Source organism: Falco naumanni, chromosome 5 (genome assembly GCF_017639655.2).
Source record: "Falco naumanni isolate bFalNau1 chromosome 5, bFalNau1.pat, whole genome shotgun sequence".
Taxonomy (NCBI): Eukaryota; Metazoa; Chordata; class Aves; order Falconiformes; family Falconidae; genus Falco; species Falco naumanni.
The window spans coordinates 36,443,196-36,468,602 of record NC_054058.1 but is presented as its reverse complement, the minus strand read 5'-3'; the positions used below and the strand labels follow the sequence as shown (position 1 = coordinate 36,468,602).

The following is a 25,407-nucleotide window of genomic DNA, read 5'->3' as shown; positions in this document are numbered from 1 at the left end:
TCTAAAATGAGAAACGGCATCCCCTGCCTTAAGTTAGCTAATGTGCTCTTGTGATCTTCAGCCCTTATGCAGAACTGGCAAGTAGACAGTGGCAAGTGCACAGAAAAACCCTATTGCATGCATCAAAAATAAACCCCAAACCCAAACCACCCCAAAACATAGTTATACCTACCCACTTCTTAAAGGCCTCTTCTCCCATCTTGGCTAACCCTGGTATTTTGGTGACCTGCAAAGCAATACACAAGCCTCTGGCCTCTTCCTCAAATTCAAGTTTAATTCACAGGGCTTTGGGGTACAGATTGTAGATCAAATCTACAGTAGGAATGCTAAAAAATTAAAAATTCTAACTGTGCACCATGTCCTCTGCAATTCTAGGTTCAAAAGCAAGAAATGATGACACTTAAAAAGGTCTCTTGCTCTCTCAGGAGGCATCATCATCCCTTTTTGGTTTTTTTTCCACCTCTTTCCACTCTTCCTGTCCTGACTTGCAGGGCCTAGACCAGCGAGCACAGCCTGTGTCCTACGGGGGCAGCTGATGTCCTGACACATGTGACCTGCACACATCATCTCAGACTGCAGCTCACCGCCTCCAGCCACAGCCATGAACCCAAACTGCCCCTCTGTGCTTCGGCAGCCTCGTTCCCTGTTGGGAGCTCTTGCCCAGAAAGGTGCCTTCAAAGCCAGGACACACAACCCCAGCAGCCACCTTGGTCACGATCCTCAGCACGCCTGCGGCCTTTCTGGAGTCTGTTTCCCAGGGTTTCAAATTACAAGTCTAGGGTAAATTTTCTTGCACACCAGGCAAGCAGAGTTGCAATGTTGCAGGGTGGTCAGCCTCAAAAGGGAAGGCTCTTCTACTCTTCTGCTTCCCTTTGCCAGGACCTTCTGCAAAGAGCCACAAGGTGAAGCGCAGGCTGCAGTGGGCAGCTGGGGGATACTTCGGGATCAGTCTGTGACCTCCTGCTTTATGCTGCTGACAGGAACGGGAAGCTCTGTGGCTCCAAACTCTGCCACTGAGGGGTCGATCGTTTCTTCTTTTACCTGCACAGCAATGACTAGCAAGAGAGAGAGGAAAAAATAAGTAAAATCAACCTGTGCTGCCTCGCTCTTACTGCAGCCCCCCAGAACCAGCTTTGCTCATGCAGATATTCAAATACCCCAGGTTTCCTGCCCACTTCTTGCAGGTCCTTTACCACAGGCAGACCTGTCTTGCTGGCACAAATCTATCCGTGCAGCAACCAGGACGGGACCGAACTCTGGCAGCTGCCTGCTCCCAAGAACAACTTCTCCTAGGGCCAGGGGAGGAAAAGCTAGTGTGGTCTATTCTCTACCTGTGTGGGTTCACACGGCAAATTAAACCGATATGAGCAACAGGGACCTTCATGAGGCTCCATCCCCATGTGCACAAAGCACCTTACACACCCTCCTACTCAACACCCACCAGAGTTGGAAGGTGACCCAACTGCCAGATGCTCTTCTGGTCACCGCGTCTCTTGATGCTCACCACAACACGCTGTGTTCATGTGCTGTGACAGCCCTTATGGGGACTGGGATGTGACGGCACACCTCTGACATATCCACTTGGCCTCTCCTCCTTAACTGACCTCACACAACCAGACCGCTCAGCAGGGCTGCCAGGCCCTCAGCAGGCATCGGCAGTATCAAGGTATCTGCCAAAATATGACACCAGTACTGGTGCCGCCAAACCTTCTCAGGGGAAGCAGGCAAAGGGTTTTTTCCACTCTGTCCGTCTCTGGAGGAGCAGGGAAGGCCATTTGTCACAGTACAGCCTTTCCCTGCCCGGGGGCACCTGTGACTTAATAGCCAAGAGGCAGCACAGGCCTCAGGAGGACCGGTGGCGTGCAGGGCCTACGGGAGAGTCGCAGGTGGCTGCTGGGTAGAGGAGCTTCCTTACTCTCATCAGGTGCTGGCTCTGGCAAAGCTTTGCTGGCAGCTTTTGCTTCTCGTTTCGTCTTTGTGGCAGGAGGCTTCTTGACAGTCTGCTTGATGTTGCGGGTTTTGGCAGGTAACTTTTTTCCTTAATGGAAGAGATAAAAGAGCATGGGGAAAAGTGTGTTTCTTTTCCCTTGGAAAATCAGCAACCCTGCTCCACTGAGAAACCACAGGCCAGGGACCAGCACAACTGACCAGCAAGCTACATGGTCATTAGCTGCCAACTGGTTACTTGACAGAAATGGCCTACTGGAGAAAAACTCTACAGTCATCTCAAAATATGCTCCTCCGTGTTCTCCTTCATTAAAGGCAAGGCACTTCAGCGTGTGCTTAACTTCCAGGGAGCAGGTCCTGTTGGAATCAGTCTGGAGTCAGCTTTGCTTACCTGTCTGGGTCTAGTCCTAGGCAATGGGCATGCTGGCTGCAAGGCATGCACATTGTAGCATTAACGTTTTCATTTTCAGCTGACGTTTTCATTTAGCTTGAACGTCTTTATATTCTTTAGATGTCCTTTCCTCTCCACCCCCCAGGAAGGAATTTCTTGCCTGTCTACATACGACTTGCCACAGCTACTGCAACAATGACGACAACAATGACAAGATGAAACAATAACACAGTCCAGCCCCGCTACTGGCCTCTTTGGCCATCTTAAGGCCTTCTTTCCCTCAGCACAAAGCAGGCAGGGTTGCTCTCCAGCTACCCTCCAGCTGCAGCAAACAGTCTCCCTCCGACCATGGACACAGTAGGGAAAGCAGCACAACCTCACGCCTGGAAGCAAGCGCCATCTATACCTCGGCCAACAGAGAACAGACTGCAAAACAGATCCTTCCCACACACACAGCTCTCTGCTCTTTTAGGCAACAGGGCAGTTAAGAAGGATGAAGCTGTGTTGTCAAACCCACAGCTGATTGAGGGCATCCACAGCAAGACAAGGCCTCTCTCTCCTGCTCTGACAGGACATGGACAGAGTTCCTCTAACTGGGCCCAGCCTGCGAGCGAGCGGGAGGGCACTAACCAAACATCACTCACTCTTCTTTCCATAGGGTTTCTTCTTCTTCTTGGGCACCTCCTTGGCCTTCACTGGAGTTGTGGGCTCTGTCATGGAGACGAGAGGGAAACGAAAGCCAAGTCCCATAACCAGTAGGTAACTGGGATGAAGTGACATAACCGAGAAACAAGATACACCCGTCCCCCCGAGCCAACGCCCTCTTCCCAAGACAACCAGCTGAGGGGAAAGCAAGGCTCTAGCCCAGTTGCTGTCTGTGCTTCCAGGCGAGGGCCCAGGGCGGCAGGCTGGGGCAGCACAGGGGAGAGAGGCCCAGAAGAGGTTTGGCAGGGGCAGTAAAGAAACAAGATTCCTAGCTTGGGACAAGAAGGAAAATATCTGCAAAGGTGAGGCAGTGGCCTCCCTGTGACAAGGGAAGGAATAAACTCTCGAAAGGGATGCTCTTACCTTTTACAGACAGAGTCAGAGAATTGATGAGAAAGGGGAGCAGGGGCCGAGCTCCCCCTGCTACCTGGCTGAGGCTGTAGGTACACTAAGTAAAAGGGAGCTGTGCAGGGATCATACCACCTCAACTCTACCCGACTTCATCAGGAGCAATTCTCTGTTGGTGTGCAGGTGGGGGAACAGAGGGAAAACAGAGCCAACCTCAAATCTCAGGCTGACTTCTCCCCACCACAGACTCCTCCCTCCGCCAGCTGCCAGAATGCGTGGCAGCAGAGGAAGACTTACGGTAGCCAGTGCAAATCAAGGAGACAATTTTCTTCTCCCTACAAGGCCCCCAAAAAGGAGGAGCCGCTCACAGAGCAGGAAGAAGGAAACCTCTGCCTCTAGCATTAGAAACCGTAGTAAAATCTTCACTCACCTGGAACAACAGGTGGTTGAAGCTGGTAGCCTGTCAGCTCGCACCACCCCACAGGATAAATGTCTGGAGACTCGCAGTCCACCCACTGGTCATACTCATTGTCCCAGCCATCAAAATGAATGCTAAGGAGACGGTGGACTACACGCTTCACTGTGGCCACGCAGATGAGCCGGGGCTCCATCAGGTCCACTGCTTCCACCTTCATGCCTGCCTTGAAGCCATGGTTTGGGCAGTCCTGGGTGCAGAAAAAAATGAGAAAAGAAAACCCAAGGCCATTGCACTCAGTCCAAACGCACATCTGGCCACCAGCACCCTAGAACAGGCTCGCCTACAGTTTAAAGCAAGCAGAGAGAGAACAAGCCCAGTCGCACAACAGGACGAAACAGTCGCGTACCAGAAAGGGGCACACATGAACAGACCCAAGGCCAGCTGTGCCCTTAGTGAATCTTAGCCCAGCTTTTAGAAACAAGCTCCTGACCTAGGAGGAGCAGCAGGCAGAAGTTAAGGGACACCTGATCAAACTCAATAGCCTGAAATAACCCTGGGAAATCAGAAAGACCAGCACAGGCCCCAAGTGCTGCAGCAGTTTTGCTGATGCAAAACAGACCCCTTTCACCCACATGCCAGCCACATGTCCACAGGCAATAAGCCATGTAGAACCCACCAGGAGTCTGCAGCTCCAGCGAACACTAAAGAATCACAGGTCACACTCAGAAGGACCAAGATATCATTACACAAAGGCATGATACTGCTCATCCAACCAGCCAAACACAGCCTTTATGTGGTAAGTATATACTCCTGTGCATTGGGCTCTCCTTAGAAATGCTGACTGGCAGCAAAGAGCAGCCCAGTAGAGACACTGGATGTTGTCTGTCCTGACTTCAGGAAGGGTTTTGACACTGTCTCCCATAAGATCCTCACAGAGAAGCTGATGGAAGTGTAGGCTGGATGAGGGGACAGTGTTCAATATTTTCATTAATCATCTGGATGACATGGCAGTGTTGTATCAAACTCAGCAAGTTTGCTGGTGATGCAAAACTGGGAGACTGATATACTAGACAGTTGTGCTTCCATCCAGAGGGACCTTATGAAGCTGGAGAAATAGTCTGATAGGAACCTCATGAAGTTCAACAAAAGGAAATGTAAAGTCCTGCACCTGGCAAGGAAGCCCAGCCACCAGCACATGCTGGGGGCCAAGTGGCTGGAAACTAGCTTGGCAGAAAAGGACCTAGGGGTCCTGGTGGACACCAAGTTGAACATGAGCCAGCAATATACCCATGGGACAAAGAAGGCTTATGGTAACCTGGGCTGCGTTAGGAGGAATCTTCCCAACAGATCAAGGGAGGTGATCCTTCCCCTCTACTCAGCACTGGTGAGGCCACACTTGGAGCACTGTGTCCACTTCTGGGCTTCCCGGTACAAGAGAGACACATACATATTAAAGAGAGTCCAGCAAAGGGCCACAAGGATGATGAGGGGACTAGAGCATCTTTCACACGAGGAGAGGCTAAGAGAGCTGGGACTGTTCAGCCTGGAGAAGGTAAGGCTCAGGGGGGATCTTGTTCATACGTACAAATGCCTGAAGGGAGGGTGCAAAGATGGAGCCAGTCTCCTCTTAGTGGTGCCAGTGACAGAACCAGAGGCAATGGGCACAAACTGAAACACAGGAGGTTCCCCCTGAACATCAGGAACCACTGTTTTCTACTGTGAAGGCAACCGAGCACTGGCACAGGCTGCCCAGGGAGGTTGTACATCTCCACCCATGGAGATATTCAAAAGCTGTTTGCACATGGTCCTGGGCAACCTGCTACAGGTGACCCTGCTAGAGCAAGGGTGTTGGACAAGATGATGTCCAGAGGTCCCTTCCACCTCAACCATTCTGTGACAGACAGAGCTCTTGTGCTCCTCCTTGCTGCCTGCAAGCATCCCTACACATCCCCTCCTGGCAGCACTCACTGTGTTGAAGAGCCGTGCTGGAACAGGTCTTGATTTAGTCTTTTCCAGGTAACTCTCCCAGTTGAAGGTCTTTGCATCTTGCCCTGCAGCAGGAAGGAATGGTAAGAGGGGAAAAAAGACAGTCACTGCACAGACCAGCCGGGGGAATCATAAAATCACAGACCCATTCAGTTTGGAAAAGACCTTTGAGATCATCAAGTCCAACTGTTAACCCAGGACTGCCAAGTCCACCACTATATCATGTCCCTAAGCACCATATCCATATATTTTTTAAATGCCTCCAGGGATGGTGATTCCACCACCTCCCTAGGCAGCCTGTTTCAATGTTTGACCACCCTTTCCATGAAGAAGTTTTTCCTAATATCAAATCTAAACCTCCCCTGGCATAACTTCAGGACATTTGCTCTTGTTCTCTCGCTTGTTATATGGGAGAAGAGACCTACCCCCACTGCCTACAACTTCCTTTCAGGGAGCTGTAGTGAGCAATAAGATCCCTCCTGAGTCTCCTCCAGACTAAACCCCAGTTCACTCAGCCACTACTTGCAAGACTTGTTCTGTGGACCCTTCACCAGCTCTGCTGCCATCCTCTAAACACACTCCAGCACCTCTGTATCAGTCTTGAAGTGAGGGGCCCAAAACTGAACACAGCACTCAAGGTGTGGCCTGAGCAGTGCTGAGTACAGGGGCAGAATAACCTCCCTTGTCCTGCTGGCCACACTGTTCCTGATGCGAGCCAGGATGCTACTGGCCTTCTTGGCCACCTGGGCACACTGCTGGCTCACGTTTAACTGGCTGTCAACCAACACCCCCAGGTCCTTTTCCTCCAGGCAGTTTTCCACCTACTCTTCCCTGAGCCTGTAGCACTGTGTGGGGTTGTTGTAACTGAAGTGCAGGACACGGCACTTCGCTTTGTTGAACCTTGTACAACTGGCCTTGGCCCATCGGTCCAGCCTGTCCAGATCCCTCTGCAGAGCCTTCCTTGCCTCAAGCAGATCAACACTCCCCGCAGCCTGGTGTCACGTGCAGACTTAGTGAGGGTGCACTCAATCCCCTTGTCCAGATCATCAATAAAGATATTAAACAGAGTTGGCCCCAATATTGGGCTCTGGGGAACACCACTTGTGACTGGCCACCAGCTGGACATAACTCCATTTGCTACCACTCTTTAGGCTCGGCTGTTCAGTCAGCTTTTAACCCAGCAGAGAGTACACCCATCCAAGCCATGAACAGCCAGTTTCTCCAGGAGAAAACTGTGAGAAATGGTGTCAAAGGCTTTACTACAGTCCAAGAAGACAACATCCACAGCCCTTCCCTCACCCACTAGTAGGTCATCTTGTTGTAGACTGCGATCAGGTTCATCGAGAAGGCCCTGTCCTTCATAAACCCATGCTGGCTGGGCCTGACCACCTGGTTGTCCCATACATGCCGCGTGGTGGCACTCAAGATGACCTGCTCCATAACTTTCCATGGCACTGAGGCCAGGCTGACAGGCCTGTAGTTCCCTGGATCCTCCTTCCAGCCCTTCTTGTAGATGGGCGTCACGCTGGCTAACCTCTACTCTTCTGAGACCTCTCCAGTTTGCCAGGACTGTTGATAAATGATGGAGTGGCTTGGTGAGCTCTTCTGCCAGCTCCCTCAGTACTCTCAGAGAAAAAGCAGAATAGGCAGGGAGGAGGTATAGCAACTGGTTGTAAAGCAGTTTCATAAACCAGCAAGTACAGCCTGATCTTGGACATAAATCTAGTGCGCAGATTCCATGGCAGCCCAGCACTCCCCTCCAGTGGGCAAATACAGAAAAGAGCAAGCTGCAACTGAACATCCACCTCAGTCATAACCCAGACCACCGAGAAAGGTGAGGAGAAGCAGCAGGCAGGAAATACATTCAAAACACACCACTAAGCCCAATCTTTCTCCCATTAACAGGAACATCAAAGGAAGACAGAGTAGTGCTGCACAAAAGTGCTGGAACACAGAAATTCAGAGCAGGCCTATTCAGAGCAGGGAAAACAGCCAGATGAGGCAGTAAACACACTCCTAGGGTGACTACCTCTCAGGATTTTGCAGAAATATTGGTCTCAGATTCATTTATACAAGAAAAAGAGAGGTGGCTCCTGCCACTTAAGTACTGATTCATGCAGCAATGGCTCTACTTATCCTTTCCCATCATCTTTGTCCTTTATACCTTCAATTCTGCTCAGCTTCAGGATTGTACACCTCTCTCACTGATCCACCAAGACCTAACAACCCAACCACCATTAACACTCTCTGGAGATGGTTACTTCCTTCCACAAAGTACCAAGACTTGGTATATGGGTTCCCTGAACTAGCCCTATCTCCCTGAAAAGCAGGCAGATTGGGATCTTATGGTTTGATTAATCCAAACTTGATTCCTCTCAGAAAAGCACCGCCCAGCAGATTCTGCATGCAGGTTTGTACCACAGGGCAGAGTCCAAATCTCACCTTTTGGAGGGGTCAGATCGATGCTGTTCTTCTGGCAGAAGTTGACAGGGAAGATGGCGTGTGAGGAGGCATGATAGCAGAACCAGTCAGAGCCATCAGCAGATGTGGCTCCATCAATGCTGATCATGAGATACCCATCCAAGAGGACCTGAGATGGGAGTGAAGGGCATAAGCATAGACCTTTGCTTGCTCTAAAGCCTCTCCACTCAAAGGATCCCCCCTGATGAATCACAATTGCCACTAGACAGTAAAATGCAATGTTATATATATGTTCCAGGGCAGGCAGCAGCTTCTCCTGATACGTTAGTCAACACAAGCTAATCCCCAAATCAGCAATTTCTGCAGGACTGGGCCAAACACTAATAACCTTGTGAAAAGGACTCAGCCATAAATGGTCAGAGCTCTGTTCTCCCTCAGAAAGAATTTATTGGCAGCCCAGAGACCCTCTACAACCACCCAGGTCATGAATTTGTTACTGGACAGAAGGAAAGGGCACCACCTTCAGATTTGCCACTTCCTACAACAGAGGTCCTCAAACTACAGCCCGTGGGCTGGATACGGCCCCCCAGGGTCCTCAATCCGGCCCCCGGTATTTACAGAACCCCCCAGCGCCCCCCTCCCCCACCGGGGGTTGGAGGGGGAAACCAAGCAGCCGCAGATGACTGCCTGCCACTGCATCTGTGCGCCGGCCCCCTGTTGAAAAAGTTTGAGGACCCCTGCCCTACAGCAACATGACTTGTCCCATCCTGTCGCTCACTGGTATTTGGTGCCTACCAAATGTGATAGGCATGTCTGCCCTAACCTCTTCACATTTCCAAGCAATGGCTGAAGGGAACATTTTACAGACTCAAAGAGCTTTCCTAGCACCCCTCTGTCAAACCCCAAGTGTCAAAGTCCTCTGCCTGGGTTCTACAAGGGTAAACAGCTTCTTGAGGGAGCAGGAAAAGCCCAAGTCACTGCTATCCTTTAAGACATGCAACACACCCCACTGAGGAAACCTGGCCAAACAATTTACTTCCCAGCACGAGCACAGGAGTAGAGCTCACTACCACCTCATCAGGAGACTGCAGGATACATGTCCATCTCCAGTTTCCAACATCAGTGAACGCTGCCCATGATTCCCCACAGAGAGGTCACACACAACCATTCCCCTCTCCTTTCTCTCCCCAAGGCAGCACTACAGAGCCCTCTCTTTACGCACTCCAAGAACTGCAGAACAGATCTTCCCTACTGCATGCCCAAGGGTGAATGAAGGGTGGCTGCCAGTCACACACAGTGGACAGTTAGCTTGCAGACCAAGCATGCTCATCTTCATGCTGTCCACAAAGGCACATGTAGACAACTGGTGGTCTCATCAGCTTCTCAGACCTCTGAAGTAATGCCCCAATTCCCTCCACACACCAGCTTCCTACCTCTCTTGACAGTCCTTTCCTCTCCCTCATGCAAAATCCTACCTGGTCTTACTCCCAAAGGCCTGAGGAGAAGCTGGGTTATCTCAGGTAAACACAGTAAGACCCCCTTAGGCCCACTGAACTTACCTTGCAAACAGTAGCCACACAAATGTTGCCCAGATTCAGGGGGTCAATGGCCTCCAGTTTCATGCCTTCCTCAAACCACCCACCTTCAGCATAGACAGCTCGTACCTAAGGGAGACTCTGATATACCATGTGCTGTCAGAGGTATGGGACAGTCCCATCCTGACAGCAAACGCACCAAGTGCAAACAGGATTAGAGCATTTTTATTTAGCTCAACCCAAGTTGGGAGCGGAAAGAAGAAAAGTTACAAGAAATACAAAGAGGAAGCCAAACCAATCTGTGTTTGTGTCAGCAACCTCCTGCCTGGGCTCTGGTCAGTCAACAGAGCCAGGCCTAGCACTCAGCTGTTGCTCCACAGCAAAGCAAGACTCCTCATCTCAGTCCTTACCAGTATGATCCAGCTCCTTGTCAGAACTGGTCTCAGCCATACAATTGCCTTTCCTCTCCAACTCAGAGCTCCATGCAATTGCTTGCCCCTCAGTCGAGTCCCTCAATTTGTCATGTCTTTTAGTTCTTCCATCTTTCTATTTTGACCTGCCCCTACCCAACCACCAGCCTAGAGACCCCAAACATCTTACTGCCCTATAGCTGTAAGAGACAAATGTGCCACCCTCAACAACCCACACAGCAGCGTATATACCCAAGGAAGGAAGTGGTACCAGTCCTTCCTTTGCTGTGGCCAACACAGAAATAGACTCGTCTTACCTTCTTAAAGAGATAGGGGACAGCATCACAGTAAATCTTCCGGAAGGTGGGATGATTTGCCATGTCACTGCGTTTTTCCTCTGTCAGGAATGGAACAAACAAGAGAGATAAGAAAGCCGCAGCAACTGCAGTAAGAAAACACACTGGTTATTAATTCCCTGGTGAAAGCTCAGCTGCTATAAAAGACCTAGATCAGAGACCATGAGAAGAGTAACAAAAAGAACAGGTCAGTCCCTCTACATCTTCTCATAACGTGGGCTGTGAGGCAGGGCTTGCTCAAAAGCAGATGGCTGAGCTTCCTGAGCAGTAGTGATAACACCTCTACCTGCAGCTGTAATCACCAGGGAGAGGCAGCAAGGGAGTCACAACCAAAAGGATCAGCAGGGCTCGAGTCTTGTTTTTTTATGCCAGCCTAAGCAGATCAACAATTCCTCTCTCTATAGTCCAGAAAACACAATCTGACAGCATCCAGTCTCACAGAAACCAGCATGAATTTCCTCAAGAAGACTATAAACATCTGAGATGCTGCAAACTCTGCATTCTCACACTGGGGGATAGACTACCTGCTTCAGGTAAGAAACCCTGCAGTCCCACTGCCCTGACCTGTAGCAGCGCATTGCTGGGCTTTGTGTGATCCTAGCCCCTGCGTGAGATCGAGGGGGAAAAGCAGCAGACACACAACTATGCAGACTTTATCTGTCAGGTCCTGAGACAACTGCCTGGCTCCCAGCAAGTCAAGACTGGTGTCAACAGTAGAGTCCAGGCAGTTCATAGCAAATCAGAAGATGCTTGTGGTGGCCTGATCCCTACCTGTTTTCTTCATGCTGTGGCCCACTCTCCGTGACCAGCCCACAGGATGGATAAGGGGACTCCACATGTGGCACCAGAAGTCATCATCACTGTCGCCATCCTCATAGAGGAGTCTCAGTCTGCCCCCAATCACCGTGTCCACCACTGCCATGCGTGTCCGGGACACATGGTTCTTATCCACCACCTCCACCCGCATGCCCTGCCGGAACGGGTACTTCATGCTCTCTGCCATCTGCCAACAACCAACAGAGAAGGTGAGATCAATTGCACTTGGTGTCTTCTCCAAACACTTCAGAGAACACCTTTCCCCACAGACACGTTGGCCAACGTCCTGCACTGCCCAAAGCTGACCGGGGAGACACCTCTGGGAAGGGATGCATGGGAATGGGTTCATCAGGGGGACAGGGAGCTGCCAGACCCACACACGACAGCACACTTGGGTACAGGCACCCTAAGCCTCCCCTGTCCCGTGGCCCTGTAACAGCTACCCCCACCCTGGGCCAGCAGCTGTGCTCAGCCTCAGCACCTTGTGTGAATGTTCCAAGTGTGAGAAACAGGTGTCACTTCTGTTCACCACAAACTGACTGAGGAATTGTGTGCTTTTTTCAGTCTTGAAAGAGACCATAAGGGTTTCAAGGCTGGAAGCAGTTAGAAGTGTAGCTTTCCAAAGGGCAACAGGATTTTCAGTTGACTTTATCATTTTCACCTTTTCACTCTGATCAGAGGTTGAGCACATGCATCTCCAATCGCAGAGCTACTCTGCAGACTGACCCAAAGGCACAGGCACAGAAAAAGCATCACTGGCTGCTTTCTAACTGATTTTTTTGAGACCTTCACTTTGCTGATACAGCCTAGCGCTACTCATCTGCAAACACCCAAAGGTGTTTATAGAACACCCGATATTTTGGCGCTGTGATCCCAGAATGCTGTGCAGCAACTAGGAGGCACAGCTCAAAACAGACTGGGACACCCAAACCAGGCTACATCTGAATCCAGAAGAAATTTTAAGGTAAGGTATTCCCCTTCCACCTCCTGTTCATGGGGTGGGAGTGGAGAAAGGTACTGACAAAATCTGTCTCCCTCTACCACTGTCCTTCCATGGTGTGAGCTCTCAGCTACAAGCTGTGACTCCAGAACAAGCAGCTATGAACATCCTGCTAACTTCCCAAGAAGCAACAAGGGAAACGTAACAACTACGTCAAGTTTTCCAGCTCAGTGTCACCGGTTACCCTGCACATATGAAAATCCATCATCTGCCTTCCCACCTGCTGTCTCTGGGACCGTCTGTCTTATCTGTGGTTTCCAAAGCTGCCAGTCACAAAAAAGCCTCTTCTCCCCGACAAGGTCTAACCTCAGTGCAGGCTACACAGAATGACTACAAGAGCTATAGAGCTGCTAGAGCCACGGCACACCTGCCTCCATGCACTTCCAGGGAGCCTGCACCCCTTTCATTGCCTGCTGGCTGCTGTACTACCGACACTGAAGGCAGAGGTTTTTGGCTCTTGGAGCCATTCCCTGACACTGAAACAGGGCAAGGCCAGGCCAGGCTGCAGTTGCATTGGCCTCTCTTCAGTAAAAAGGCAAACCTCATCCCTAGCATTTTCCAGCAGACTACACGACAACAGCTTTTAAAGCCCATCTATGACCCAAAGGAGAAATGGTTGTGCTGACAGGGCATGGAGGCTGTGCCACTAAGCACAACATCATGACAGGTGTCTTAGGAGCCCGAGGAAGCAGTCACTGCCCCTGCCTTGCCCAGGTTTCAAGGAGGCACATAGGAGTTGCACAGATCAGAACCAGAAGAGATGTGTTGCACACATCTTTTGTCTTAGGCTTCATTTCCACACATAAAATGACAGCCTCCCACATTTACCTTGATGTGGAAATCCACTGGGATGGTCCTGGCTCCCACCAGCTTTTTCATGAGATAACTTCTCCAGTCAGTGTACTTGGCATGGATAGCTACATATGCACAGGGAAAAAGCACATCTTTATGACTGAAGGAATTACAGCACCACACTACACTTTTCTTCCTTTTTGAGGAATTGCATTAAAAGGCTTTCTTCACGTCCAGATCCCGTACCTGCTCAGTGCTGCAAGCTTATACCCACAACTGGCCGCAAGAGATCACCGTTATAGAAAGGACTGGGCCAAGCACGCACCTAACTCCACCGATTTAGATGTGGAAGCGGTATTAGAGCAAAAACATGTGAGCCATACCAAGCAAATCTCAGCTTGCCAGAATTCTGCTAAACTGCATCCCTCTCCAAATCGCTAGCTGAGCGGGGACCAGAGCCACTGTGTCCCACAGAGACACTGTCCAGGATGTAGGACCAGGAAGTTCCCCCAAAGGTTAAGCCTAGCCACTGTGCATCAGGAGGAACAGCCACCTGCATTAGCCTCTGTCCATAGGTCTGACACCAGCTCTGCATCCAGAACGCCCAGGGTCAACCACAGTGAGATGCAGAGGGAGCAGGCCAAGCAGTCCCCAGCTTCCCAAAGAGCTATCTGTTCCTTGTAACTCAGAGCACAAATGGAGCTGCAGTCCCACATACAGTGGAAGCACCTGTCTCACTGTGCTAGGCATAAACCAAGGCTCCCCCATGCCCATGCATGTTCCGACCCCTCTCACCCCACTTACTTTGTGGTGGTACCAGGATTTTGCTGTTGATGGCACACCAGCCAATAGGGTGAATATCCACTGTGCCCAAATTGCACCAGAAGTCATGCCCAGCATCATTCTCAAAGCCCTCATATCGTAGAAGGGCCCTGTACCCTGCCAGAACAGAGCAGACAACCACAGGAAGGCATTAGAGGCCAATAATTGCTCCTCTCCCTGTTGGGCACCACAGGCTTAGTCCCTACAGCGTGGCCTTCAGAGCTCTGCGTAAGTTATCAAAGCCTCTCCAGCCATAATCAAGGCAGAACCACCCTCACAAAGAGCCCAGCAACCAGAAGAGGAACCAGATGCTGGTTTCCTCCCACCCCCACACCGTGGCATTTCCTGTTCCAAAATCTCTGAGCAGTTGCAGGGCTTCACAGAGCTGATGTTTTGCTTGACCAGCTACACTCGGCTCTCTAAATCTTCCCTCAGAAGTTAGCCATCCCCAGCTGCCAGAAATTGCATTGGGAGACATACCTACAGTCTGGATGACAGATGCAATCCAGTACACACGGCTGGGGAGCACGGCGTCACTGTTCAGCACTTCCACTTTCATACCTTTCACCACATCATCCCACTGATCAAAGAGCGGCACCTGAATAATTGAGGCAGCCATGACGGGAGAGAGATGTTGACAGAGCAGGGCTTAGACCCTCATTCTAGCTTTCAATGACATGTTTTAGGCAGCTACACTCCCACCTTAGGCACAGGCTTGCATGCCTTAGCCTTCCTATATCTGCCAACAGCTTGAAATGCAGCCAAACTGTCACAAACATCAGGGAACACTGGGGTGTTCACAGAGGATCCCAAAACGCAGAATATTGCATAGCAATGCTTAACTACTTCACTGCCAGCTGTCCTATTATCTTGAAGTAGCTGCTGCCATTCCTCTATGACATCAAAATCTCTAACCATCAACAAAACTGCCATGTCTCCCTGAGCTATCCCCAAGAAAAAGGAAATTTTGTTAGTATTATCACAGATCACAACTCAAAAGGAACATAACAAGTGAGTCTTAAATACACAGAGAGGCTGGGGCTGCTATAATACCTAAGAACTGCCATTCTTTCTGTACCTGCCTTGGCTACTTGGCCTGTAAGGACTGCAAAACAGTATGACAGGAACCAGACATGCTGGAGGGGCCCACATATGCAGATTCCTCCCTGCATTTCACCCTGGGCTGTGCTCACTCACATGAACTGCAAAGGCAACCAGGAGCTTTCTGCTACCTCCCCCACCCTCACCTCTCCCAGTCAGAAATAATTCTGTCCCCAGCCAGTACTGGGACACTACCACCAGCAGTGCTTCTATCAAGTCCCCCTCTGCTTCCTCCCCCAAAACTCCTGGTCCCTCTGTGGGACTCCCATTCTTAGCTGTGAGAAGCCCCAGCTTCTTTCCTCGCATCAGCTGGGGCTCAATAAGCAGCTCCCCAGGCCTCTCCCCACCACTCAGCACAGGGGAGCTCCATGCATATGACATGCCCCGTGCACACCGCCAGGTACAGCAAGAAACAACTCACGTGTTTGAAGCAGCTGACAGGTGCTGCCTTGAAGCCGTGCTCCTGGAGGTACTTTCCCCAGTCAAAGCCCAATACGAGTGCTATAAGCAGACAGGAGAGCAGAAAATCAGGTGAGATTATAGAAAAGGCACAGAGCACTCGTTCACCTCTGGACTACAGCTTGCAGCCATATTGTGGCCTGCTCTGGGACACAGGGACTCGGCATTCCACTACATTTTCCCTGGTGGGGAACTAGATCCTATGAGCGCACAGGGACCAGCTCCTGCAAGAGGCACAATATATTATTAATCAGTCCTTACTGTCACTTGCTCTTGAGAAAGGAGGGGCAGGAGGGGCAAGAAAAAGGGTCCAATCCAGGACAGGACTCAAGCACTCCAGGGAGAGTGGAGAATGCATCCTGCCAGTGCTAAACCACTTTGCAGCTTTGACTCTCAGCAGCAACACTGCAGGGTCATATCAGCAGCACTAGCTTCCCCAGAGGGTGCTGGGAAAATCAGAGTGAAGCACCGAGATATTAATCCCACATTCGCTCCTGATCCAAAGCTACAGCTCTGCTCCAGCAGCAGCCTGCTCAGGGCTCAATCCCTGCTGCCATTCCCTGGGGCTCACTTTTGCCCTAACACAGCAGCTTGCCGCTCCTTCAGCTGCACCAGCTCAAGTTGATCAGAGTGACTTGGGTTAAATATAAATCCCCGCAGGCAGTGAGGCAGCAAATGGCTGAGAGTAGCAGAACATCTTTAAGTCAGCTTTGCCAGCAGAAGCCAGCAACTCATGAGACTGTGGCTACAGAGCATATGCTCCAGGTCAAGCCGCACGAGGAGTGAGGATGAGGCTGCAACAGTGCATGGGCAGGAACCCACCAGGGCTCTATCAGCACCGGCTGTGAGAGGGAGAGAGATGTGCCCTGTGCCCTACCAGCCTTTGTTGGACCAACCCACACACATCATTTTAGTACAAGGCAGTATACCAGAGGGGAGGAAGGACTGTAGAGCTTAACGGCTCTTCAGATGTCTCCATTTCTGTGGCTCCAGCAGCTGCACCGGCTCACAGCTCACCTACACTCACCATCCTGGCCTGTCAGTGTCCCATCTGCCAGCTGCCCTGTGCCTTGAGAATGGAGGAAGGCCCCAATCTTGGCTGACCAGGCTGCCTTATGCAGAACTTTAGCTTTCTTCGTTGGTGGCTTCCCCTACCAAAGAAGGAACATTAGGCCCATTAGTGGCACAGGAGAGGAAGCCAGTCCCTGCAACTGGCCAGCAGGCCATGCATCTCTTCCACGGGGCAATTTTCAGGTCACTACAATTTTTACTAACACTCACAGGAACAAGAAGAAACAGCAGGTAAAATATCAGTGTGTCTTTCCTCAGCTTCTAGGAAGCACCACCTTTCGGCTGTCATGCATTCTTTGGAGACTTCAGGCAGGAAGCCACTGGTAATGGCAGTCTGATCTTTAACTAGAGAGCAACCACCCACCCCTGTGTACAAGCACATCATGCTCCATCCCTAGGGAAGAAGGAAGGGTTTTGACTCACCTGCAGTCTGGCCAGGATGCTGGCTTTCTTGGAGTTTGACGAGTAGCTTCTGGAGCAGGAGACACTGCAGAAACGTTTGGTCTTGGAAAAGAAAGCCTCCCTGGTGCCCACAATCCCACACATCTCGCACACAGCTGAGAGGAGGAAGGCACAAAACAGTGAGCAGTTTAGGGCAGGGTCAGTGCACTATGAGGACAGAGCTGAGCCTAGGTAATCCTCATTAAATATAGCAGCTCCCCCACGTAGCCCAGAAAACGCAGTCTCACTCCAGTGCTGCTCCCAAAGCATACTCAAGGTGCAGTCATACACCCTTCAGCTCCCCCAGCCCCTGCTCTTCCCATCACACACATGCTTTAGGTAGAACAGGCAGGCAGTGTAGTACCTGGCTCTGAGCCGCTGTCCTCTGTGAGTCGGCTTGTGGACAGCTGGTGCACAGGAGAGGTCGGAAGCTCTCCAGCTTCCCGGTCTGCCGCCTCATCGTCACTAGATTCATCCAGACAGGAGCTGCTGTCACTGCCCATGCTGCTGTTGTAGCCCTGGAAGCTCTCATAACCCCCAAAGATGTCCAATTCATCATCGTCCTCATCGTCATCACCTTCCTCCTCCATCCGCTCCAGAGTTTTGTGGCAGAAGGTAGACACCAACTGAAAATAGACATTTTACACCACACCTCACAATAAACCTGCTTTTGTTGCTAGAGAGGGTCCTCTTGGGCTGAGGAGAGGCCTCAGGATAAGCAATGAGTCCACAAAACAACCCCAAAGGCAGGAGTTTGAATCCCTAGCTGGGAAGCTATTACTCCCGCAACTGGTTCCTTTACAGGCTACATTCTGCTTCCCAAGAGGAAACAAACACCCACAGAGCTGTAGCTACAAAGAAAAAAGTTTGAGGAATGTGGAAAGAATGCAGGGAACTACATCGCCATCCTGACAGGGAAGACTGTGTCCTTCCAGGCACCGTCTCTCCCAACACAATTGCACAGCAGTGTAGACACCATCAAGATTAAAGCCACCACAAGCTCCCAGCGCAGAGCACAAAGCTGCACGCTCTACCATAGCTCGCAAGACCAGCACAGCTTGGATGTCAGCAGGACAAACTCGACCCTGGAGAAAGTTCGTGTTCTTTGGAAACTGCATAGTCCATAGCTGACCTCAGTTCAGAAGCTGCATCAGCAGGATGACAGAACAACGTTTGTTAAGAGTTTTTGCCTACAGCCAGATGTCTCCACAACTAAACATCATCACTAGCTCTTTACACTTGCTGTTACGGCAAGAGAGCAGAGAGGCAGCGACTGAAGAAATCCAGTGGCTGTTTCTCAAACTAGAAGAATCTTGAACCAGGCTCCAAATAAGTGCAAAAGGTGCTGGGGAGTTTCATTAGCAACTCATGAAAGAGCAGCAAGAAGTCAGCATCAGCACAGAGAGTGATGGAACAGAAAGGCAGATTGGAACAGCCACACCAGGATACAGTTGTTCATCCCAGTGGGCAACAACAAAACATCAGCAGCAAGTCCATCACCTTCCAGTGCCAAATTCCCTCTGATCCCTAGCTCCTGGGAAACAAAGAGGAAGATCAGACTTCATTTGCTGCTCTGTCCCCACATCCTCCCTGGCTTTCACACAAAACAGACCAAAGGTACCCAGGTTGTTCCCTGAAGACAGATTTGCTCTGCTGCAGATCCACATCCTCAGCCAGCATTCCTGATGTCTGAAAGGCCTGAACTCCTCAAAAAAAGCGTATTCATGTCTTTCTCACCCCTATCTGGGGGTGCACCTTCCTTCAGCTCGTAGGAAGTGAGTATCTTGTCCAGTTTGGGGCTCCCCAGTTCAAGAGAGACAGGGAACTACTGGAGAGGATCCAGCAGAGGGCTACGATGATGATGAGGGGACTGGAGCATCTCCCTTACGAGGAAAGGCTGAGAGAGCTGGGCCTGCTTAGCCTGGAGAAGAGAAAACTGAGAGGGGATCTTATCATTGTCTACAAATATTTTAATGGTGACTGTCAAGAGGACGGGGCCAGGTTCTTTTCAGTGGTACCCTGCAATAGAACAAGGGGCAACAGGCACAAACTGAAACACAAATAGTTCCATCTGAATATGAGGAAAAACTTCTTCTGAGGGTGACAGAGCACTGGAACAGGCTGCCCAGAGGGGTTGTGGAGTCTCCTTCTCTGGAGACATTCAAAACCTGCCTGGACATGATTCTGTGCAACCTGCTGTAGGTGAACCTGCTTTAGCAGGGGGTTGGACTAGATGATCTCCAGAGATCCCTTCCAGCCCCGAGCATTCTGTTATGTTTTGGATCGTTACTCTTCCACCAAACGCGAATAAACTGGCGGACATGTTACAAGTTCCCTGGGCTGACAAGCAAGTTCAGCACCACCCGGAGTCTCCTTAGAGAGGCGAGGGGACGCAGAGGCCCCTCCTGCCCAGGCCAGTCCGCTCATGCCCTCGAGCACCAGCCGGCCCGCGGCAGCGGGGCGGACGGCCACGGCGGGCACCACAACACGGCGGCCAGGAGGGAGCGGCCCGGCCTCCCTCGCCCCCTCCCGGCTGCGGGCAGCCGTTACCCCGGTACCACACCGCAGCCATTAACTCGCTAACACAGCCCGGGCCTGGCGCCCTCCCTCAGGGCACGGGGCGGCCCAGCCCGCGCCCCAAGGCTTTCCCCAGCACCCTGCGGCCCCGGCCCCCGCCGCGGCTCACCCTCACCTCCCCGCGCTCCTGCTCCATGGCTGCCCGCACGCCGCCAGCCCGCTTCACGCGCGGCGGGCACGTCCCCCCTCAGCGACGCACCTGATTGGCGGGAGCCGGGAAGAGGGAGCCAATCCTCGAAGAGCTTGTTCTCGCCGCGCTCCCCGCGGGGCACCACGGGAGCTGTAGTTCTTTACCCGCCACGGTGGCGGCACGGAGCCGCCATTGGCGTTGGCGGCGGCTCCAGCCCGGGGCCGAGCACCGCTCCCGGCTCCCCGGGCTCGGCGCCGGTCAGTGCGGGCGCGCCCCGGCCGTTCTCTCAGTCCCGGATGCTTATGTAAACAACAAATTGTAAAATCTCCAAAGCCAACAAAGCCCCGAACCCCAGCCCCGCGGCCGGGTTGGATGCCTGGGAATTATCAGTGTGTGGGTGGGATTGTGGCATCCCTGAAGCGACACAAGCCCCACGGAGATGCATAGCCAGAGTCTTAAATATCTTAAATGCAACCGAGAATGCACACAGCTTCCTAGAACCCTTGGAAAGCAGGCAAGGATTTGGTTGTAGATGGAATGTCTTTAGCATGGCAGGTACCCACCGTCACACCAGCAATGCCTTTGTCCCTGTCCCACACCGCTGGCATAACCAGCGTGTCACGCAGGCCGGGGGACTGTCAGTGGATGCTGGTTAAGTGCCGTCAGCCAAGCAAAGGACAGAGGACTTGCCTGTTCCCACCCTGCGCTGCCGTGTCCAAGAATCACACAGTAAATAACCCACACGAGTTAATGCTGCTGCTCCCCACATCCCCAAATGATCAGTCTCAGCAATTTCATGCATAAATAGGTATTTTATTTAGCAATGCAAAAAAGACCTTGAATGTTCACTGTGCTATGCAATTGGGTTTTGAATTTTTACACATAGAATAGCTTCTTCATAGTATAAGTGCTTCTCTCCCTTTCGGCTTTTTTTTCCCCCCGTGGAAAAGTAGTGTGGTCTTTGTGGAACTGGCTGCAGCATCCCTCATCCCAGCTCATTATCAAGAATAAACAAGGAGCATCTCACCCTATGTCTCTTGTATTGATTCTGCTTTACTCAAAAGGTAAGTCCCTTGGAGTTAGTTGTATATCTCATTCTACCCTTTTTATTATGTCATCACCTTCATTGTGTTGACATTGTGAAAAGAAAAAAGAAGACACACACACACCCCTGCACTGAACATTCCTACTCTGCACAGAATTTGTAAGTGGTCCCTTTTGTGAGTGAGTAGCTAAACAAGTAACGTGTGAAGCACACACACAGTTCCTCTCACGCACACAGCACAGCCTTAGTTGCAGGCAACAGTAAAGCAGCACAGAAAAGGTTCATTCCAAAGGCTTATCCGTGTTACAGACACACATGGATTGCTTTTCTAGACTCCAGAATCCAAAGGTTCTAACAAGAGACTACAGCGGGTCAATCTGAATGCAAAGGAGTGTCACTATCAGTGTGACCAATGCTGAGGGTAGAGACTGCGGTCACAGCCTAATTACAGAGGGACAGCAGTGGGGACCTGGCAAAACCTACTGCACGCAACTTCATCAGCAAATTTCCATAGTGTCAGGGGTCCTCCAGGTTCAGGTTTTTCAAACAGTCCTTCAGCACTGTTAAGAAACAGCAAATTGCTTTTAAAGTATTTACGTAATGTAGTTGACAATGAAATAAATTATAAAGGCTGTTTTTCCCTTGCAAATACTACTAAGCAGCGCGCTGCATGAAAGACAACAAGGCTGTTTCCAGAAAAAGACACAGATAAAAAATTAAAGGTTCATTAAAACTTTCTACTGCAATAATCTTTCATGTAACACATTATGACCTATTGCTGACCTGCTTAGGTCACAGATGGGCTGGCTCAAGGCTTCTTGAAAGCTTAAGGAAAAATGACTTTGTGTTGACACAGAACTGGCTTTAGTATAGTCCCCATCCCATGGCTGGCTGGCTGTCATTGCAGTTCTAACTAAACCCTTTCAATAAATAATAGTACTTAAACAATTTCATTTTAATTTGAATCAAATTCAAATTAATTAAGGAGTACATACATTCTCTTTAATAATAAAAAAATTGTTATTAATCATAGTATCTTTATCAAGCCAGCTCCTTTTGTAAGCGATATAACAGCACTGATAAACTCAAGAAACCAAAACCCAAAACTTAAGACTTCACATTTCCTATCTCCTTCCCTACTGCTGCTGTGGGCCTGCTCTCTTGTTTTGATGCCATCCAAAATGAAAATTTTAGAAAAAACATTTGAAAAAGGCTGCTGTCAGGTGAAAGCACAGAAGGCATCCAGGATGCAATGGGAGAGATTATTCCTGCAGGACAGAGGCCAGACTGCTCTCTTGGAGCTGGTGGACACAGGCACTCAGCTCCAAGTTATGCATCAGTGATTGTTAAAAACATAAGGTATGAAATGTTAAAAAGAAAAAGAAAAAAGGGGGAAGTGTAGAGGAATGAAGCTAGGTTAATCAGTATTGATAATATACAACTGTGGGCTGGCTTCAGGGGCAGCGGGTTGGCTGATGCAGGTAAGGTGCAGGTGTGGCTGGTTAAGTTAAGAGGTTGGGCAGCCGAGGAGGAGAGAGCAGACAAGGAAGAGAGAGGAGGAAGAAGAAGTAGAAGAAGAAGTAGAAGAGAGAGAGAAGAGAGCACATGTCCTGGGTGAGAAGAGACTAGGAGAAGACAGCAGAGGGACTGGCATGAAGAGTATGCTGGTATGAGATGGTAAAAGACCTTGTTGCAGCTGGTAAGTTTGGAGAGTGCTGCCACACATCTAGAGAAGCTTTTTGTATTTCAGCACCAGCTCTGTCACCACAACTTCCTTCAGGAGCACTGGCATACTGGCTCTTTGTGCTTGTCTACCAGGACTGTCCTCTTGCCCATGCTCTGGGGTGGGGAGCAAATGCTCCAGGTCCCCAGGCTTCATAAATTCACCTGCTGCTCCTCCACAGCCTCCTTTTTCAGTTTTCTACTCTCTGTCATTTCAAAAAGCTCATAAGAATCCTGGCAGTCCAAAGGCCTAGTTTCACTTCCAGCTCCAAGTGGCAGCCATTCTGGTTACAGGGCCAGTTTCCAAAATCTTGACTGCAGTGGGAAGTGGCACATGGCTTTAGTAATGCTTTTCCTTTCACTTCCCATGCTCACGCCATAAGAAAATGGAAAACATTGCAAGGGTTTTATTTCTGCAATCAACACCGGGGAAGGCACCCATTTTGAAGAAAAAAAGTGTTTACAGACTTGTAACCTTTGGTCACGTGTTCATGATAATGTCTTTGAAAGAGGAAAGTAAGGTAGAACAGCTCAGAAAACAAAGAAGCAAACAGAAGAAACATGATAAACAAATCATGTGTTCTGCTTAACTTTTGGCAGGCTAATTTTACAAAGGTAGCTATGAAATGAAAAAGTGGGAATGGTCACCAGCCTGACCATAATAGTACAGGATACCCCTGCACGAGGCTAGCCAGTAACCCAACCGTTCTTACTTGCAGACATCCCTGGCTGGGGCTGTCCCATGTTGGGCCCTTGGTTCATGGGAGCCTGTGGCATGCCCGGAGAATTTGGGATCATGTTTTGCTTCTGCAGCCTGGTTCTTCGTTTCTCCTCCAACTCCTTCTGAATCTTATAGATCTTCTCTGCTAGCAAGTGATAGTACTCTGCCTGTTGGGGAGGAATACAAGTCAGAAAGGAGGTGACACACACAGCAAGCAAAGGCAACACGTCCCAGTGATCCAAGCTCGGAAAACAGCTTCCCGCGCACACATTTTGGCTTGGGTCCAGGGTGGCTCTCCCTTTGCAGGGGCTGCCAGGCAGACAGGAGGGCAAAATAGGGCACTGCCGGCAGCCATGAGACCAACACCGGGCATTCCTCTCCTCGTGTCCAACACTTCTTTGGGAGAACCACAGTGGAGAACTTTGTGCTGCTTTCAGCGGGCTTCGAGAAGCGTCAGGCACAGCACACCCCAACAGGCACCACCCTGACGCCCAGCACACCCAGGCAGAAGCCTGCAACTGGCTGGTTCCCAGACCCCAGCTGGCAGCCCCCGAACACACGCCTCCTCAGCCTGGGAGTCTCAGCCCTGCTTCCCCTCCTCTTCCTCCCCAATCGCTATGGCACCGAGGCAGAGGTACACACGGCTGGACGACAGAGGGTGGCATCTCACCCTGCTATTTGCCGATTCATACATATCCCCCTCCACTTTCCGAGCATATGCCACCAGATTCTCCATACGCCGATCCTTCAGTGCTGCAGGGTCAGGAGTCGGAAATATGGCTTGGACTCTGAAAAGAAAGAAAAAGAAAAAAAAAAGAGATGCACAAGTGATCAGGATGTCCCCGGGCCAGGAGGACATCAGCACTAACCCCAGTGACCTGAACGCAAAGCAGCAAGCAAACCTCCTGACAGACTGAGACACTGCTCCTGCTCCTGGGGGACACTGCCCTCGTGCAGATGGCTTGAGTACAGAGCGGGACAATTCCGCTACCACGGCCCCAGACCAGGAGATGCAGCTCCATTAACAGCCAGGAAAGCCAGAAAGCACCTTTCAGGCTTCTGCTTTCCCTTCTCACGCACCCTGACACAACTCTCTCCCTGCCCCTTAGGTTTGGGAGCCGGGCTTCCTCCTGCCCCACACACCAACACCGCCCAGCTCAGAGGCAGCAACTCCCCCAACAGTAGATTGTTCTGATATGAGCTACTCACAATTTATGAACAAGGTGGTTTCGGAGATCCTGAGTAATGTCTTCATGCCACTGCTTCTGGCTGCCCCCTGACAGGACAGACCCTCCGCACCCCGGGCCCTGTATCTGGGTGCTCATGGACACCTACGGCCCCGGCGCGGGGGTTCCCTCAGGCACAGTCTGCCCAACGGCCTGCACCACCTCTGAGTGCTGCCCAATTCTTTCTTGCTTGCTTTTGAAAATCCCTCCTATATTAATTTGGGATCCTTGCGGCGCAGCCAGCATGCTGGATGTGCTTCCTCAGGCAAAGGCGCAACACGCAGGTAACGGCCTGCTTGGAGGTGGGAGCCGCTGCTGTGTTCTAGTTCTCTCTCACGGGCTGCAGAACTTACAGAAGGCCCTTGTCAGATCATCCTTAATGTAACGTTGTGGGTTTTGTATATTTACAGCAACTTGCCATTAAATCACACTTGCAACAGGCATAGCGATTAAACAGTTTGTGTGCCAGACCCAACAAGCATCACAGTTAAGGGCACAGATACTAAGTTATCTGTCCTTTCTTGCTATTTTACTACCATACCAGGTCTGCCGATATATGTCAACACAGCTCTACATACAGTTAATAATAAAAAGTAAACCAAAACTTAGGTCCAGATGTTTAAAAAAAAAACCATCAAACTATGCTCAGTTCTAAGGCTGTCCTGAAAAGGGGAGCAAAGAATTTACTGTCTGGGGGAGAAACCTAAGTTATAAATACATACCCTCCCAGTCCCCAAGAAATCTGGCTTTTGGGTGCTGAGCTGTGCTGCCTGTTTGATTCCTCTGCAAGCCTGGTAAGATGTGGGGTACCACCATGCCCTGCCAGGCCACCTTCCCCTGCAGAAGGGGCAGCCTGGGGAGACCAGGAACTCCAGCTAATCGCAGATGAGATGTTGCAACATCCGTATGGCCTGGCACATAATATGCAGTTTACCAAGGTGGAAATCCCTTTACATATCCCAAGTTG

The 25,407-nt window shown here is 50.7% G+C and overlaps 1 protein-coding gene and 1 long non-coding RNA gene across 4 annotated transcripts; both read right to left on the bottom strand.

Moving 5' to 3' along the window:
* Positions 1-256: 256 nt before the first annotated feature.
* On the bottom strand, positions 257-19,796 carry L3MBTL2 (L3MBTL histone methyl-lysine binding protein 2). Of its 3 annotated transcripts, none has more exons than XM_040595761.1 (17): positions 19,712-19,796; positions 17,384-17,645; positions 17,002-17,135; positions 16,535-16,658; positions 15,470-15,549; positions 14,428-14,545; positions 13,930-14,064; positions 13,162-13,250; positions 11,289-11,520; positions 10,479-10,558; positions 9,776-9,880; positions 8,238-8,385; positions 5,778-5,860; positions 3,822-4,056; positions 2,983-3,048; positions 1,916-2,038; positions 257-1,055 (listed from the first exon to the last, which is right to left on the bottom strand). In XM_040595761.1, the coding sequence occupies exons 1-17, from the start codon at positions 19,730-19,732 to the stop codon at positions 946-948; spliced, it is 2,145 nt and encodes a 714-aa protein (XP_040451695.1). In that variant the 5' UTR covers positions 19,733-19,796; the 3' UTR covers positions 257-945. The 3 variants fall into 3 exon arrangements, with proteins under 3 accessions (XP_040451695.1, XP_040451694.1, XP_040451696.1); XM_040595760.1 differs by having other exon boundaries at positions 19,706-19,777; XM_040595762.1 differs by lacking the exon at positions 2,983-3,048 and having other exon boundaries at positions 19,706-19,777.
* Positions 19,797-23,260: 3,464 nt separating this feature from the next.
* Positions 23,261-24,486, bottom strand: LOC121088544. Its single transcript, XR_005827986.1, has 3 exons — positions 24,424-24,486; positions 23,885-24,002; positions 23,261-23,381 (listed from the first exon to the last, which is right to left on the bottom strand). It is a non-coding gene; the product is annotated as an uncharacterized LOC121088544 (long non-coding RNA).
* Positions 24,487-25,407: the final 921 nt, after the last annotated feature.